This window comes from Enhydra lutris, unplaced genomic scaffold (assembly GCF_002288905.1).
Source record: "Enhydra lutris kenyoni isolate GAN:26980312 unplaced genomic scaffold, ASM228890v2 scaffoldscaffold33, whole genome shotgun sequence".
In the NCBI taxonomy this organism is placed as follows: Eukaryota; Metazoa; Chordata; class Mammalia; order Carnivora; family Mustelidae; genus Enhydra; species Enhydra lutris.
The window spans coordinates 24,559,209-24,572,568 of NW_019154117.1; the positions used below are offsets into that span (position 1 = coordinate 24,559,209).

Consider the following 13,360-nt stretch of genomic DNA (forward strand, 5'->3'; position numbering starts at 1 on the left):
CCCTAGAAATATTAATTTGCTTAGGAACATGGAGCTAGTAAGTTGCAGAGCTGAAATTTGCATGTAGGTGTGACCAACTCCAAATTTCTACTGAACCTATTCTAGGATGAATTAGTCATTGCTTCACCCATTTTGGTGATTCCAAGAATGTCAGTGTCAACGACGGAGAAAGTAGATTCAGAGGAAAGGGCAGGTAGTGGAAGCTGCAGCAGCAGGAAGGCAGTAAAGAGAAAGAGGAGTTCATTCTGAGATGGAGTTGGAGTTTTTTCTCAAACAGGTGAGTGGTGGTATCCGGAGGGCAGATACATAGTGATCCAAAGTTCAGGTGGAAAGTATGTAGATGATAGAAATTACAACACAAAAAGTCTGTGTGGGAGATAGAGGAGGTCTAACTTTTCCTGATGGGGAGGTGGGGCAAGGTAGGTCATATTTACTGAATCCCTGGCATATGCTAGACTCCGTACTTTAACGTACCACCTTTCTTAACCTTGAACGCTATTATTGTTATTCTACTTTGTAGATGAGGAACCAAGTACTTAAAATGAGGTTGAGTGTCTTTCTGGGAACACACAACCAGACTATATCCAATATAGAGATTATAAATATTTCCACACAAGTGGAGAGCCAAAATTTAAAACCAGAGAGTCTGACTCCAGAACCCCCACTAACTACTCTGCTATATCGCAACTAAATTAGAGAGCTCTACGCTCCATCTCCTTCCCATTCTAGAATTTGACACGGTTGTCCATTACCAGCCTGTCCGCTATGGTCTATTCCCAGCACATCATTCTGGTTCTTGTCATTCCAATGGTGCCTTTTTCAATGTCCTTTCTTAATTTCTACTCACAGGAATTGTCCTTAACTTCTCTCAAAGGATCCCTAAGAATTCTGTTTTATTCTTGGTCTCTCTCTCTCTTTCTCTTCAAGGATTTCAATGAAAAATTTTTTCTTTTGTTCTTTAATCCTGACCAACAACTCTGTATTTCTAATTGCTTGCTGGACTTTTAACTCCTGGAGATTATACCTTCATGGCAAACTACACACCTCCACGTGGTGTCCTCTTACAAACACTCGTTTCTCAAGTACCTAACATCAGTCCGAACCCTTCTTTCTTTCTTGCAGGTACCACATCCCCTTGGGAATCTCTCCTGTCCTTTTCCCTTTTAGGATCATTAGCACCTGGTTAAGGTCCTTTGGCCCTGAATTCACTTAGAGTATACCTTCTCTGAGAGACTCTACCAGCTGACGACAAAGCTTAAGTTTTGCTTTTATCGGGTTGCTCCTCTCTTGGAAGAAACTTCACTGGTTTCCAAGCATCTGCAGACTTTACCTTAACGAGTAATAAGAACCACCTGAAACTCCTCTCTAGATGTCCTGATCTTCCCACTGTCCTCCCAGATACACTGCAGTAACTCTCATGCTCACACACGTGCACTCTCAGGAATGACTTCTCTTCTGGGAGAAGAGCCTTCTCAAATCATATTCAGCATCACCTGAGATCAGCATAAACCCATCTCTTCCATGAATCTCCCCTATGTAACTCCTTCCCAGAACCTCTCTCTCCTCAGAACTTACTGAATACTTACAGTAGCTTCCGACTTGTTCTGAAAAATGAACACTGCCTTACATCATTACATGGTCTATGAGGTTACCTTCCCTTGTTTTAAATCTGAAAGTTGCCCAAGGAAAAGGCTTGTATAGACTTTTTATTTCTCCACCATCCCTAAGTGCCCAATACAGTGCTGAGCACATAGTAGGCACCCAATAAGATAGCTGGGGACTGTTTTAATGATATTAGGTTTCAATCATAGCCCTTTAGCTATTATTTACAATTCTTGTTCCATGTAATCTGTGTTCCATTACCATCTGTGTGTATAAGTCGTTTCAGTCTAAAAATGACCTGTTTTTAACATAGTTCATGCTTAAGATAGATACATTGCTGTATTTAGGTGAAAGGAACATGTCTGCAGTTTAATCTCACATGATACAGAAAAAAATTGTGATCAAGCAAGAAGACGATGATAAATCGAAGGTAGTAAAATGTTAACAGCTGGTGGCTCTGAATGAAGGACACACACAGTTCGTTATACAATGTTTGCTGCTTTCCTCTAAAAGAAAGCATCTCATGGACAGACCATGGAGTTTTACTTTTATGGGGGTCACAGACCATATTGTGTTCACCTTCATTCCCAGCTCCTAGCACAGAAATTTGCTGAACCACATTTAAAAAGAAAATACCCACTGTCAACAGCATCCATAGCTGTCTCTGACAGCAAAAGGATTCATTAACGGCATGGCAGCAGTGGGCACAATTTACAGCTATAAAAATTTAGTAGTGACCCAGTTCAGTTTTCTCAGTTTATTGGTGAGAGAAAAAGAGAGCATAAAGTTAAATTACTTGTTCAGGGCCCCATGTAATTGTCAAGCAGCACAAAGACAGTCCAGAACCCCCCAGTGCTTTCCACTACGCTTCACACCGCTGCCAGCAACACTTGGACTTACACAAGGTCAATACAGCGAAATGGATTTCCAAAATTTCTTGCCTGTATGGTATATGCTTTGTTCTGAAATAAAACTCAGCTAGGCAACAAAACGCACACAAATGATTACCGATTCTTTCCTACTTCATCACACAAAATTGTTGAAAGACACTGACTCTCTAAATGTACCCTACGTGCGCAACTTTATTTGTTGCATTGGCATGGACAAATTTTAAGTATGCAAAACACCGATAAAGAAGACAAAAATATTTTTAGACAAAGTTTGCTGAGGTACCTGAATGTTTTTTGAGGACTCTTGCCAGTTCTTCAATAGTTCTTACACAGTCCAACCCCTGCAACAAAAAGTGCATGTGCTGAATCACAAAGGAAAGACAGGTTCCTAACCTGGTTACAGAGTTTCCATTACCTTCAGAAATAATGATATTAATTTCAACTCATTCTATATACATTTTTCCCTCCTAGGCAAGCCTTGGTCAGTATTCATAGGAAAAAGCCTAAGGATACAAAAACTCTCACAGACCCTATTTACTAAAATTGTTTTTGGAGGTTTAAGAGAGACTGAAATCAGATGTCCCAGAAAAGTCTGAACCATTGTCCAAATGAGGACCTTCATTTGCCCCCTCTATGTAACTCTGCTACTCAGAAGTGTCCTCTGTGCCAGAGTAAAGAAGACGGAGCTTCTGTGCCCTGTTTTGTTCATTCTGGGTGGGCTTTCATTATATTTCAGCTAAGAGCTGACGAACAGCTGTGGAAAGTGATTAAGCTCAGATAATCCCTCCACAGGGCTGTGTATAATGCACAAATGAAAGTCATACAGCAAATCCAAATTTTCCAAATAAATCATACTTAAAAACATTGGGCTCACCTTTTACAACATAAACCCTTTTGATGGCTACACACATCCCAGAATGTACTGGAAATTTTCCTTCAGAAATGACCATAAAGCTCGTTTCTAAGTTATGTAAAAATTCAATATTGAATATTGTACATACAATGAGGTAATTCCAATTATTGGACCCAATCCTGCTTATCCTCTTTACTCACCAAACTCAGGGTAGCTAACTTTTGGCTATTCTCCCAAAACAGATACATCCTCAAAAGACAAAGATTTGAAAGTAAGCAAAGACATAAAAAGACCTTGAGTGACAGCAACGTCACTCATTTTTGGCTATACAGTGTTTGGGCTGTTGTTAAAAATAAAAAAGGGACTTCGCACTTCTCAGACTTTATATCTTTATGCAGTATTTTATATTTTATAAAGGCCTTAAATTTGTTAGGGGCTAGAAAACCTCTTCTGCTCTGTAGGCCGTATGATCCTGTTGTAACTACTCAACTCTGTCATTATCGAACGAACGCAGAGGCCATCAACACTTCACAAATGGGGGCGCCTGGGTGGCTCAGTGGGTTAAAGCCTCTGCCTTCGGCTCAGGTCGTGATCCCAGGGTTCTGGGATTGAGCCCCGCATCGGGGCTCAGCGGGGAGCCTGCTTCCTCCTCTCTCTCTGCCTGCTTCTCTGCCTACTTGTGATCTCTGTCTGTCAAATAAATAAATAAAATCTTTAAAAAAAAAACAAAAACAACAAAAAAAACCACTTCACAAATGGAGGCATGTGACTGTGCTCTGTTTCTGACAGAACAGGCAATAGGCTGGCTTTAGCCTGTGGGCTGTAGTCCGCTGACTCCTGACATACATGATCCAAGGTGAGGTGCAGGGCAAATCTCCTGAGGCACGAGGAGCAGAGGGCACGCTTTCCTTTTACAGATTACCAACCAAAGACCACGTGGTTAGGGACATATGAAGCAAGCCTGTCTTGAATCTGGGTCTCTCAACTGTACGGTTAGCGTTCTTATCATGGTACATTTGCTTGCCTAATAAACAAGTCTCAGAAGACCACACTGCCTGCTTCCTAAAACACTTTTCAAAAAGCCTCCTGTGGGTGTGTGCATCAACGTCCGCCCACTGGCCATGTCAATGGGACACCGGAGGGGCTGGTTTGGCCTGGTAGTGTTCCCACAGGCCGCTTTCAAATCCTCTCTGTACTATATGTTGAAAATACACACCCTGGTACCTCCTCACATTTACCTCTAAGCTTCTTAAGTATCTGACCAGAGAGACTGTGCCAAATGGCGTACTCCATGTGGTATTGCTGATAGATTTGGAAAACACCAAGCTGTACTGCCAGTCAAGATTGTCAAATCACACTGCCACGGCAAATTCAAGTTTTAGGTGGTCACTGTACCTCTGCAGTTTCAAGTCCATTAATTGTCATACAGACGTCAAGGTCACTCTGTTTGAACCCAAATCCATTTTTGGAGGAGCCAAACAAGCTCAATTTAGTTCCTGTTAGGGATATATGAAAAGTAATAACTAATTACCTGAATACATTTAATCATCTGATCAAAATGGCCCTCTCATGAATCAAAAATACCCAGTTGTTAATTATGCTATATGAATCTCATTATAATTATGTTCTTTTATTAACCAGTTCATTTATTACAAACTTTTTCCTCTCAAAATTTATTTTTTTTTTCAAAATTTACTTTAAATAAATACAATCTACATATAGTGTGAAAGATTACCAAGTGCCAAACTTTATTCTTAAATGAAAGGACAGTTCAAGGAAAATGTGGATCACATCAGTATATTTAATAATGTAATTTTACTGCTTTCTAAATATTCATTTTTTAGAGATGTGAACTTTGACTTTAAAAAGAACACAAAAAATGGAGCGTCTTTTTGTGGCTTTTAGTGGCTCAGGTCGTGATCTCAGGGTCCTGGGCTTGAGCCCCGCATCGGGCTCTCTGCTCAGCAGGGAGCTTGCTTCACCCCACCCTTTCTCTGCCTGCCTCTCTGCCTACTTGTGATCTCTCTGTCAAATAAATGAATAAAATCTTTAAAAAAAAATAAAAAGAACATAAAATGAGATTTCAATTGTGGGGTCTGTTAACAGAAATCCCATACTGCTACTGTCTTCACTGTTGGTAAAGTAGGATCGGGCAGACCAAATACCATCCTCAGCGTATCATAAAGTAACTGAAGCCCTGTCCCCACCATCACCATTCTTTTTCATTCTCCAAGTTAATGTGCTTGTAACACATGTACTCATTTTGAAGGAAGGTCATGCTACTTTTCTTTTCTTAAATGTAAAAAGTTATTTACCTGGAAACTCCTGTCTTATGAAACTTTCTAGGTTTTGCCGAATATGCTCACGAGCTTGATCTTCTAAAATAGTTGGAGAAAAATCCTCTGTTTAAAATTAAAAAAAAAAAAAAAATTTAGAAGCAAAGATTGTTCATGTGCTCTGGAGAAAAAAAATCATTTTATAAAACAAAATCTAACAACTTAAAAAGAAAACTAAATTCCATGTGTCTTCTTGGTAGATAGCATTAGTAATATAAAATAGAGAATGTCTTTCTTTGAAAATAGTCTGTCCCCACCATTTACACTGTTGGTGGGAAAGCAAGCTGGTGCAGCCACTCTGGAAAACAGTATGGAGGGTCCTCAAAACACTGAAAATAGAGCTACCCTAGGACCCAGTAATCGCACTACTGGGTATTTACCCCAAAGATACAAATGTAGTGATCCAAACGGGGACGTGCACCTGGATGTTTATAGCAGCAATGTCCACAATAGCCAAACTATGGAAAGAACCCAGATGTCCATCAACAGATGAATGGATCAAGAAGCTGTGGTACATATATATGATGGAATACTATGCAGTCTCAAAAAATGAAATTTTGCCATGTGCAATGACGTGGTTGGAACTAGAGGCTATGAAGCTAAGTGAAGTAAGTCAATCAGAGAAAGATAATTATCATATGATCTCACTCATATGTGGAATTTAAGAAACAAAACAGGATCAGAGGGGAAGGAAGGAAAAAAATCAAACAAAGACAAAATCAGAGAGGGAGACAAACCGTAAGAGACTCTAAATCATAGGAAACAAACTGAGGCTTGCCGGAGGGGAAAGGTATGGGAGGGATGGGGTAACTGGGTGACGGACATTAGGGAGGGCACATGATGTAACGAGCACTGAGTACATATGCAACTATTAATCACTGATTTCTACCTCTGAAACTAATAATACATTATATGTTAACTGACTTTTTTAAATTAAAAGGAAAAAATTAAAAAATTAATAATGTATTATACCCCCCCAAAATAAAAAATAATTAAAAGAAAGAATGAATGAATGAATCTGTTCCCAGGAATCTGAACAGAGGTTCTGCTATGAGGTTTCAGAAAGCCAGGGTTCTATAAAGGTGGCCCTCAGGGACAGAAGTTTGTGAGCATGTGCATATATATATAGTTTTCTAAGGGGAATCTAGTTTCCTTTTATAGCTTATAAGCTCCTAAAAGGTTTAAAAACGACTCAGTCACTGGTTAATAAGTGCCTTCCAGCACAGCTCCCTCAGGAGGTAGCACAGCGATGCATCAAGTTCATCTGAAGAGAGGCCTGCTTCTCCTTTCAGTGTTTTTCCTTTAACTCTAACCATCTGCTTCCCCAAATTGGTATTCCTCAAAGGGCTGTTAGGGGGCCATTAATAAGTGTTAATTAAAGTATTTTATGCTCAGATTTTGGAAATGCTGGGATGAAGAGTTAAATAAGTTTTTCACGCAACATTTCTCAGAGGCCATTATTATGCTAATTTGCCCCACAACTCTCCCCCAGGGGGAGCAGCAAGCACACTCCTTCCCTACTTGACCTGTGCAGCACTCCTTGCCAAGAGATACTATTAACTGCACTTAGGAAGACAGTTCAAGGAAAACCAGCTGGGAATGCTAGTATTCCAACAGTTAGAATAAAAGATCCTCCCTCCCATCCTGTCTTTCCTTCAACAATTGTTTACTGTGAGTCTCAACTGGCACAGGCATTACAGAGAGCTCCATGGACACAGTGGAGAATGGAACAGATCCGGTCTCCGTGACGGAGCTAACAGGTCAGTGATTCTGCGGACTCTTGAGCCAATGTCAATGCAATATTTTGACAAATGAAAAGAAATATGAATAACTTACTATAACATTGGATGCAAACTTGATCTAAGATATTTGAAAATTTGGGTGTCAGTGGTGGCAAAGGTTCTAGCTGAATTCTTTTGAAGTCTTCGGGACAGTCCTTCTTGAGATGACCTTCTCGTTTGCATAAGCTGCACACGACCATAGGAGACTGCAGGAAGGTGGCAAAGCAAAACAAGATGTAAGATACAACTCTGCCAAATAAAGGGGCCCTGAATCATTTTTTGAGAAGTCCACAGTCTACTCTCTCTTGCCAAAGGAATAAAAATAATGTGCAGCCAAACGGGGACATCTTATGGGATACTCAGGAGTAAAAGGTAGTAATTTCCACTACCAAGAGCATTCCCTTTCTCCAATGCAAATTCGCACGGGTCTAAGGAGGGAAGGCGATCCAGTGGTTGTATTGGACTGCACCAACTCCTCACTACCACGAGACATGGGAAAGCTCTGTTCTAGTACACGAAAATTAAAATTACATGCATTAAAACAGTTTAATGTCTTGGGGCGCCTGGGTGGCTCAGTGGGTTAAAGCCTCTGCCTTCGGCTCAGGTCATGATCCCAGGGTCCTGGGATCGAGCCCCACATCGGGCTCTCTGCTCAGCAGGGAGCCTGCTTCCTCCTCTCTCTCTGCCTACTTGTGATCTCTGTCAAATAAATAAATAAAATATTTTAAAAAAAATGTTTAATGTCTATTAGTTCTGTGGCACCAAGTGGCACTGAGTGGCACTGATTACCTTGCCTTTGGTGAAGGTGAGTTTACTAAATTCATAGAAGAAATCAGACTGATCCACAGTTGAGCCTTCCTCACATGTATTTTCTTCTTTAAGACAGATTTTATTAAATTCTGTTAGTAGAGCCCCAGCTGCAGGTTTTCCACCTTCTTTCGAGTCTTTGCACTTAGCAGACTCCCCTAATTCATCCTCCTCCTCAGACAGGGCATCCTCGTCCCCTGATCCCGTGTACGTATTTTCTAACTCATCTTCATTAGCCAAGTCATCCTCATCTTCCCTTTGGGTAACGGACAGCCTGGGCTCTTCATCGTCATCCTCTTCCTCTTCTTCCTCCTCCTCTTCATCGGAATGAATGATTCCTGACGTATGGCCCTGTCTTGAGGGGGTGAAGTGGCTTAGAGCATCTTCGAGATCATCGGTACCTTCTATGCCTTCTTCATCAACATCAGCCTTGTCCTCCGAAGCAGTGAATGCATCACACTCTTTGGCCGCGGGATTTCGGAAGCCTTCTAAATGCAAGGCGCTCTCTGTCTCATTGTTTCGCGCGCTGCCACAGATGACAAACTCTCCACGTCTGCGACTCCTTAAACCTTGATCATCGGCCGTCAAAGGATGCTTGCCCTCTCTCCCAGTTTCACTTCCCGTTTCTTGATGGTGTCCTTTAATATCCCCTTGCTCATCACAACTGGCCCCTGCCTTGACACGGTCTGGGTTTTCCAGGCGGACACTGACATGCCCATTTCCCAGTTGCTCCGACGGGGGGCTTCCAAAGCTTTCAGCCGTCTCTTTAACAAGGGTCGACGGCTGTACCGTGCAGGTGTCTGTAGTTGAAATGGCAGCACCTGGCTCTTGAGCCAAAACTGAGTTTTTCAGTTTATCCTCTTTTGTTTGTGTACTCGGGTCATGCTCGGCTACTTCTTTAGAATGTTCGGAAAGACATATGACAGTAGTCAGAGGCTTTGGAAGGCTGGATTTTGTAATTTTGTGTGGAAGGGCAAAATACTTATACGTTGTCCTTAAACAATGAAGTATATATTCAAACACTGGTTGATTATTTAGAGTCCTTGCCACATTTCTTTTAACAGAGTAGGGATCTGTAACGAAAAAAAAAGAAAGAAAAATCCACCACTTCATACATTTCTATCTCATGTTTTAAAAATTAGCCTGCTGTAGATAAAAATAGACAACAAACGATACTAAAGTTTAGCATGAATCTTGTATGCTTTTTTAAAAATTGGGGATGGGAAATAAGAAAGAGGTAGTTTAAGAACAAAAAGAAATGTTTCCTTAAACGTCTGTTCTATGAAGAGTACCCGTTCTGTTCTGAACCAATACCCCTTCCCTATTTTGTTCTGTGACTGTGGAGGTAAAAAAGGTGTAATCTGTGTGGCTCTTGTGCCTTGGGGAAGTGAGGGCTTCCCACCAGGCTCTGCTGAGTGCTCTGCCTCCCCACTCAGCCAGGCCCTGTGGTGTGTAGAGCTTACCTCCACTCTTCTGCCCTGGGAAGCCCCATCACTGAACTGGCTGGACTGAATTCAGGGGCGAGAGGGAGGCACCAGGAGGAGACACCACTTCTCTCAATCTTTTCTCCTCCCCTAGAACTCCAGCAGGTTAGGCAATTGGCCAGAAGAGCTGAGCCAGAGAAACTGCAGGGGAGGGTTTAAAAATGTGAGATCCCCATGACTGCACACAGAATTTATGCAAAATGCAAAATGCAAAAAAAAAAAACAACAAAAAAAAAAACAAAAAAAAAACCACCAAAAACCCTCTTATGCAATATAAAGCTTGAAAAAAATCAAGCAAAAATATGAGAATTCCATTTAGGAGGTTCTTTAAATTGTCTGAAGGAGGAGAATTAAGATTTCTAGAGGGGTTTCAACCTCCTGACTCTGCAAAGCTGAGAAGAGCTAGTCCATTTAATGTAGTCTACAGGGCACATCAGCAAGTCTTTCATACAATGGTTTTAGTTAAATGAGCCTTTGCTAGAAAAAATGTTTTCATGAATCAGTTCCAAATGCTACTGTAGATATTCCAAAAATAACAAGCCCTTCTCTCTATGAAAAGGAATCCAATGAACAATTATTTTTCATGAGAAAAAGTATTTTCTCACCTTCATAAAACTAAATGAACACAACAATCCAGGAAATGACTGAATCTAAAAAAATCCAACAATGAGAACAGTAAAGAGGAAAGGGGGATTCACACATCAGGGTTGGCGGCGGGGAAGGAGCGGTTAAGTCGTTAAGCAATTTACAAAGAAAGCAAGGACTCGGCCAGCCACTGTTTTAGCTGTTTTTTAACTAAGACATTTTACTGCAGTGCTTAAAAAACCCAGGATGAACAAACAGCTTGATCCCTTGGAATGACCACAGTAACACATGCAAGATTCTAACTATTTCACTTTTGGGATCAGGCCTACATTACACGTGGAGGCTGAAAGGAGAATGAAGTAAAAAGCACGCGGTTAGCCTGGTACCTTAAAAAGACAAGGAATTAAAAATAAATGTTCTGAGATACCTTCAATGGCAATGCGCTTTTTGGGCCAATCCTTTGATTCCCGAGATACAGATTCTTTAACACGAATACTGATCACTAAGTCAGCCAAATTGAATTCTAAAGCATAGAATCGAAGCATTTCCACCCAGAGCTGCCCAACTGGTACTGATGGCAGATGCTTGAAATCAAATATTAATGATACCTATTAACAGCAAAGAGAAAACACACAGGTGAGTTCAGGTGTCAGCACAATCTGAAAAACTAGAGATCATTCAAGCAAATTACAAAAAACCTGAAAAACCTTAGCAAAGATAGGAATTTGACAATCCATCTAGGTAAATCACATCTAGGTTATATTCTGTTTGTGGGAAAATGGCATTTCTACCCTGCACTCCTGGGATGAGAGCATGTTAATATCTAACCATCATTATAGGAGCAGACAGGCAATTTTAGGCAACCAGGGGGCACTCCTTATTTTGAAGCCTTAATGACAGGTGGAGAGAAACGTGCCCGGATTGCTACTCAGCACAGAACTCTCCCTGGAGCTGCCGCTGGAGGGCGCCTCTACGATCACACACTCAAAAATGGGCGGCTTCTACAGGCAGAGAGCAAAAGGCAAAACACTCATTTGTTCTGAGAAATTACATAAGCTCACTGAATCTGCCAGAGACAACTGATTTTAAAGTCAACTTTTTTTTTTTTCTCTAGAGATTTATTTATTTAAGTAATCTCTATGCCCAACATGGGGCTTGAACTCATGACCCCGAGATCAAGAGTCTCATGCTGTTACAACTGAGCCAGCCAGGTGCTCCAAAGTCAAGTAACTCTTGATATCAGAAATTGATGCCAGTTTTACATTCGCTGACTCTCAACAAACTGGAACATACAGTGACAGAATATACTGGAAGGTGCGTAGGACCTAGAATAGAAACAAAAGAGTCCAAACACTGACTCTGCCACTTCATAGCTCTTAACTGCTCTTGCCTTAGCCTCTTCACTCTCAGTCAGCATGACAGCATAGTGGCTAATGGAACTGGCTTTGCAATGGGACACTTGAGGCTTGAAATCTAACTCTGCCATGTACTAGCCATGTAGGATTCTGGCCAAGCTCTATGCTGTCTAAGGCTCAGTTTCCTCATCTGAACAATGGGGATTACAGTACCCACCTCAGAGGGTTGTTGGGAGGACTGAGTGAGAGAATGTCTGTAAAGAGCTTAGCACAGTGCCTGGCACACATGTTCAAAAAATGGTCGCTATCATTATCTGCAGAGTAGGGATGGAACCACCTATAACACAGGATAGTTATGAGGATTAAGTGAGAAACAAGGGAAAGCATCTGGCAGATTTGGCTGCTCTCTGTATTCTTTCACTTATAGTCTTTTAAGTACAAGAAATCCATTTATCATTGAAACATAACGTCACAACTGTAAGATGGCTCTTGTGAGGTAATCCAGTTCAACTCCCATTAAGTTACAAGAGAAAACTAAAGCCCGAAGAGTTGACGTGACTCGTCAAAGGTCCCACTGCTTGTCAGCGGCAGAACGAGAACATGGGTCTCGATTCTGGTACAGTGCTCTCTCACCGCACAACGCAATCACTCTAGACCCTGCCTAGGTCTTCATTTCTGATGCGGTAGCAGGACTAATCTCTCCAAATAACACGAAAATGTTAACATCAAGTATTTGCTTGGGCTTACAGCAACAGCTTTTCCTTCTCAGGGATACAAATCTGTTGCCCATCACACTTTATTATACTGAACTTCAAAACAAGTGGTATAGTATTTTATTAACCACTAAATCCTGACCACAAATATTCTTGTCAAGTATGATAATGCCATTAGGTAGATTTACGAAGCAGAACTGCCTGAAATCCGAAGTTATCTAGGTCCCAAACACTGTAGTTGAGGACACAAAGAAAACCCCCAGAAATTGAAAGCCTCATTAAATTTCACCTCTTTATCCATAACCCTTATTCAGCATCGCTAAGGGCTCGTAAGCATTTCACCGAGATGACTTGATAATACCACCACGTGGAACTTACAAAAACGTGGACTTATCCACACTAGTGGTACTTAAGCTGTTTCTCGTTATTGTTTTTCTTCTTTTAAAGTAGGAAATGCTTTCTTTTCCAAAAGACAAAAACAACCCCCCTCCCCCAAAAATGACAAGTAACATTTACTGAGTGCTTACCACTTGCTTGGCACTGAGTTAAGCATTCTAGAAGTCAATGACTCTATCAGAGGGTACCAGTATCATCTCCATTTTTAGATGAGGAAACTTGGGCCCAGGAAGATTAAGTCACTTGCCCAAGGACACACAGCCAGGAAGTGGGACAGCTGGGATATGAATTCAAAGATTCTGGCTCCACAGCCTATACTCTTCTCCACTACTGGAACCCCAAGAAGAAAACAGAAAAAAAGTGGTGGTGTTCTGGTGGCATCGGGTTGAGTGGCACCACCTCCCTTCTCTCTCCAGCGCTCAAGGATTCAAGAAAACACAACTGGAGAATCTATGACTCGCCACCACTTCCCCATTTTAGGCACAGACCAGAGGAGCGGCAGGACTTGTTTGAGTACAGCGAGGATTAGGATCCTGGTCTCAGAAGTCCTTTGTGGGT

The 13,360-nt window shown here is 41.3% G+C and overlaps 1 protein-coding gene across 6 annotated transcripts in view; it reads right to left on the reverse strand.

Moving 5' to 3' along the window:
• The window catches only part of LOC111153478 (zinc finger CCHC-type containing 6), a 59,230-nt gene that overhangs the window by 23,404 nt on the left and 22,466 nt on the right, over nt 1-13,360 (reverse strand). For all 6 annotated transcript variants that reach the window (XR_002641005.1, XM_022512501.1, XM_022512503.1 and 3 more), the window contains exons 12-17: nt 10,766-10,946; nt 8,252-9,342; nt 7,518-7,668; nt 5,661-5,747; nt 4,741-4,841; nt 2,776-2,833 (exon numbers count right to left, since the gene is read on the reverse strand). Coding sequence is in view for 5 of the 6 variants with exons in the window: in XM_022512501.1 (XP_022368209.1) it covers nt 2,776-2,833; nt 4,741-4,841; nt 5,661-5,747; nt 7,518-7,668; nt 8,252-9,342; nt 10,766-10,946 (1,669 nt within the window). In the remaining variant the exon portion in view is untranslated. The remainder of the gene's footprint in view (nt 1-2,775; nt 2,834-4,740; nt 4,842-5,660; nt 5,748-7,517; nt 7,669-8,251; nt 9,343-10,765; nt 10,947-13,360) is intronic.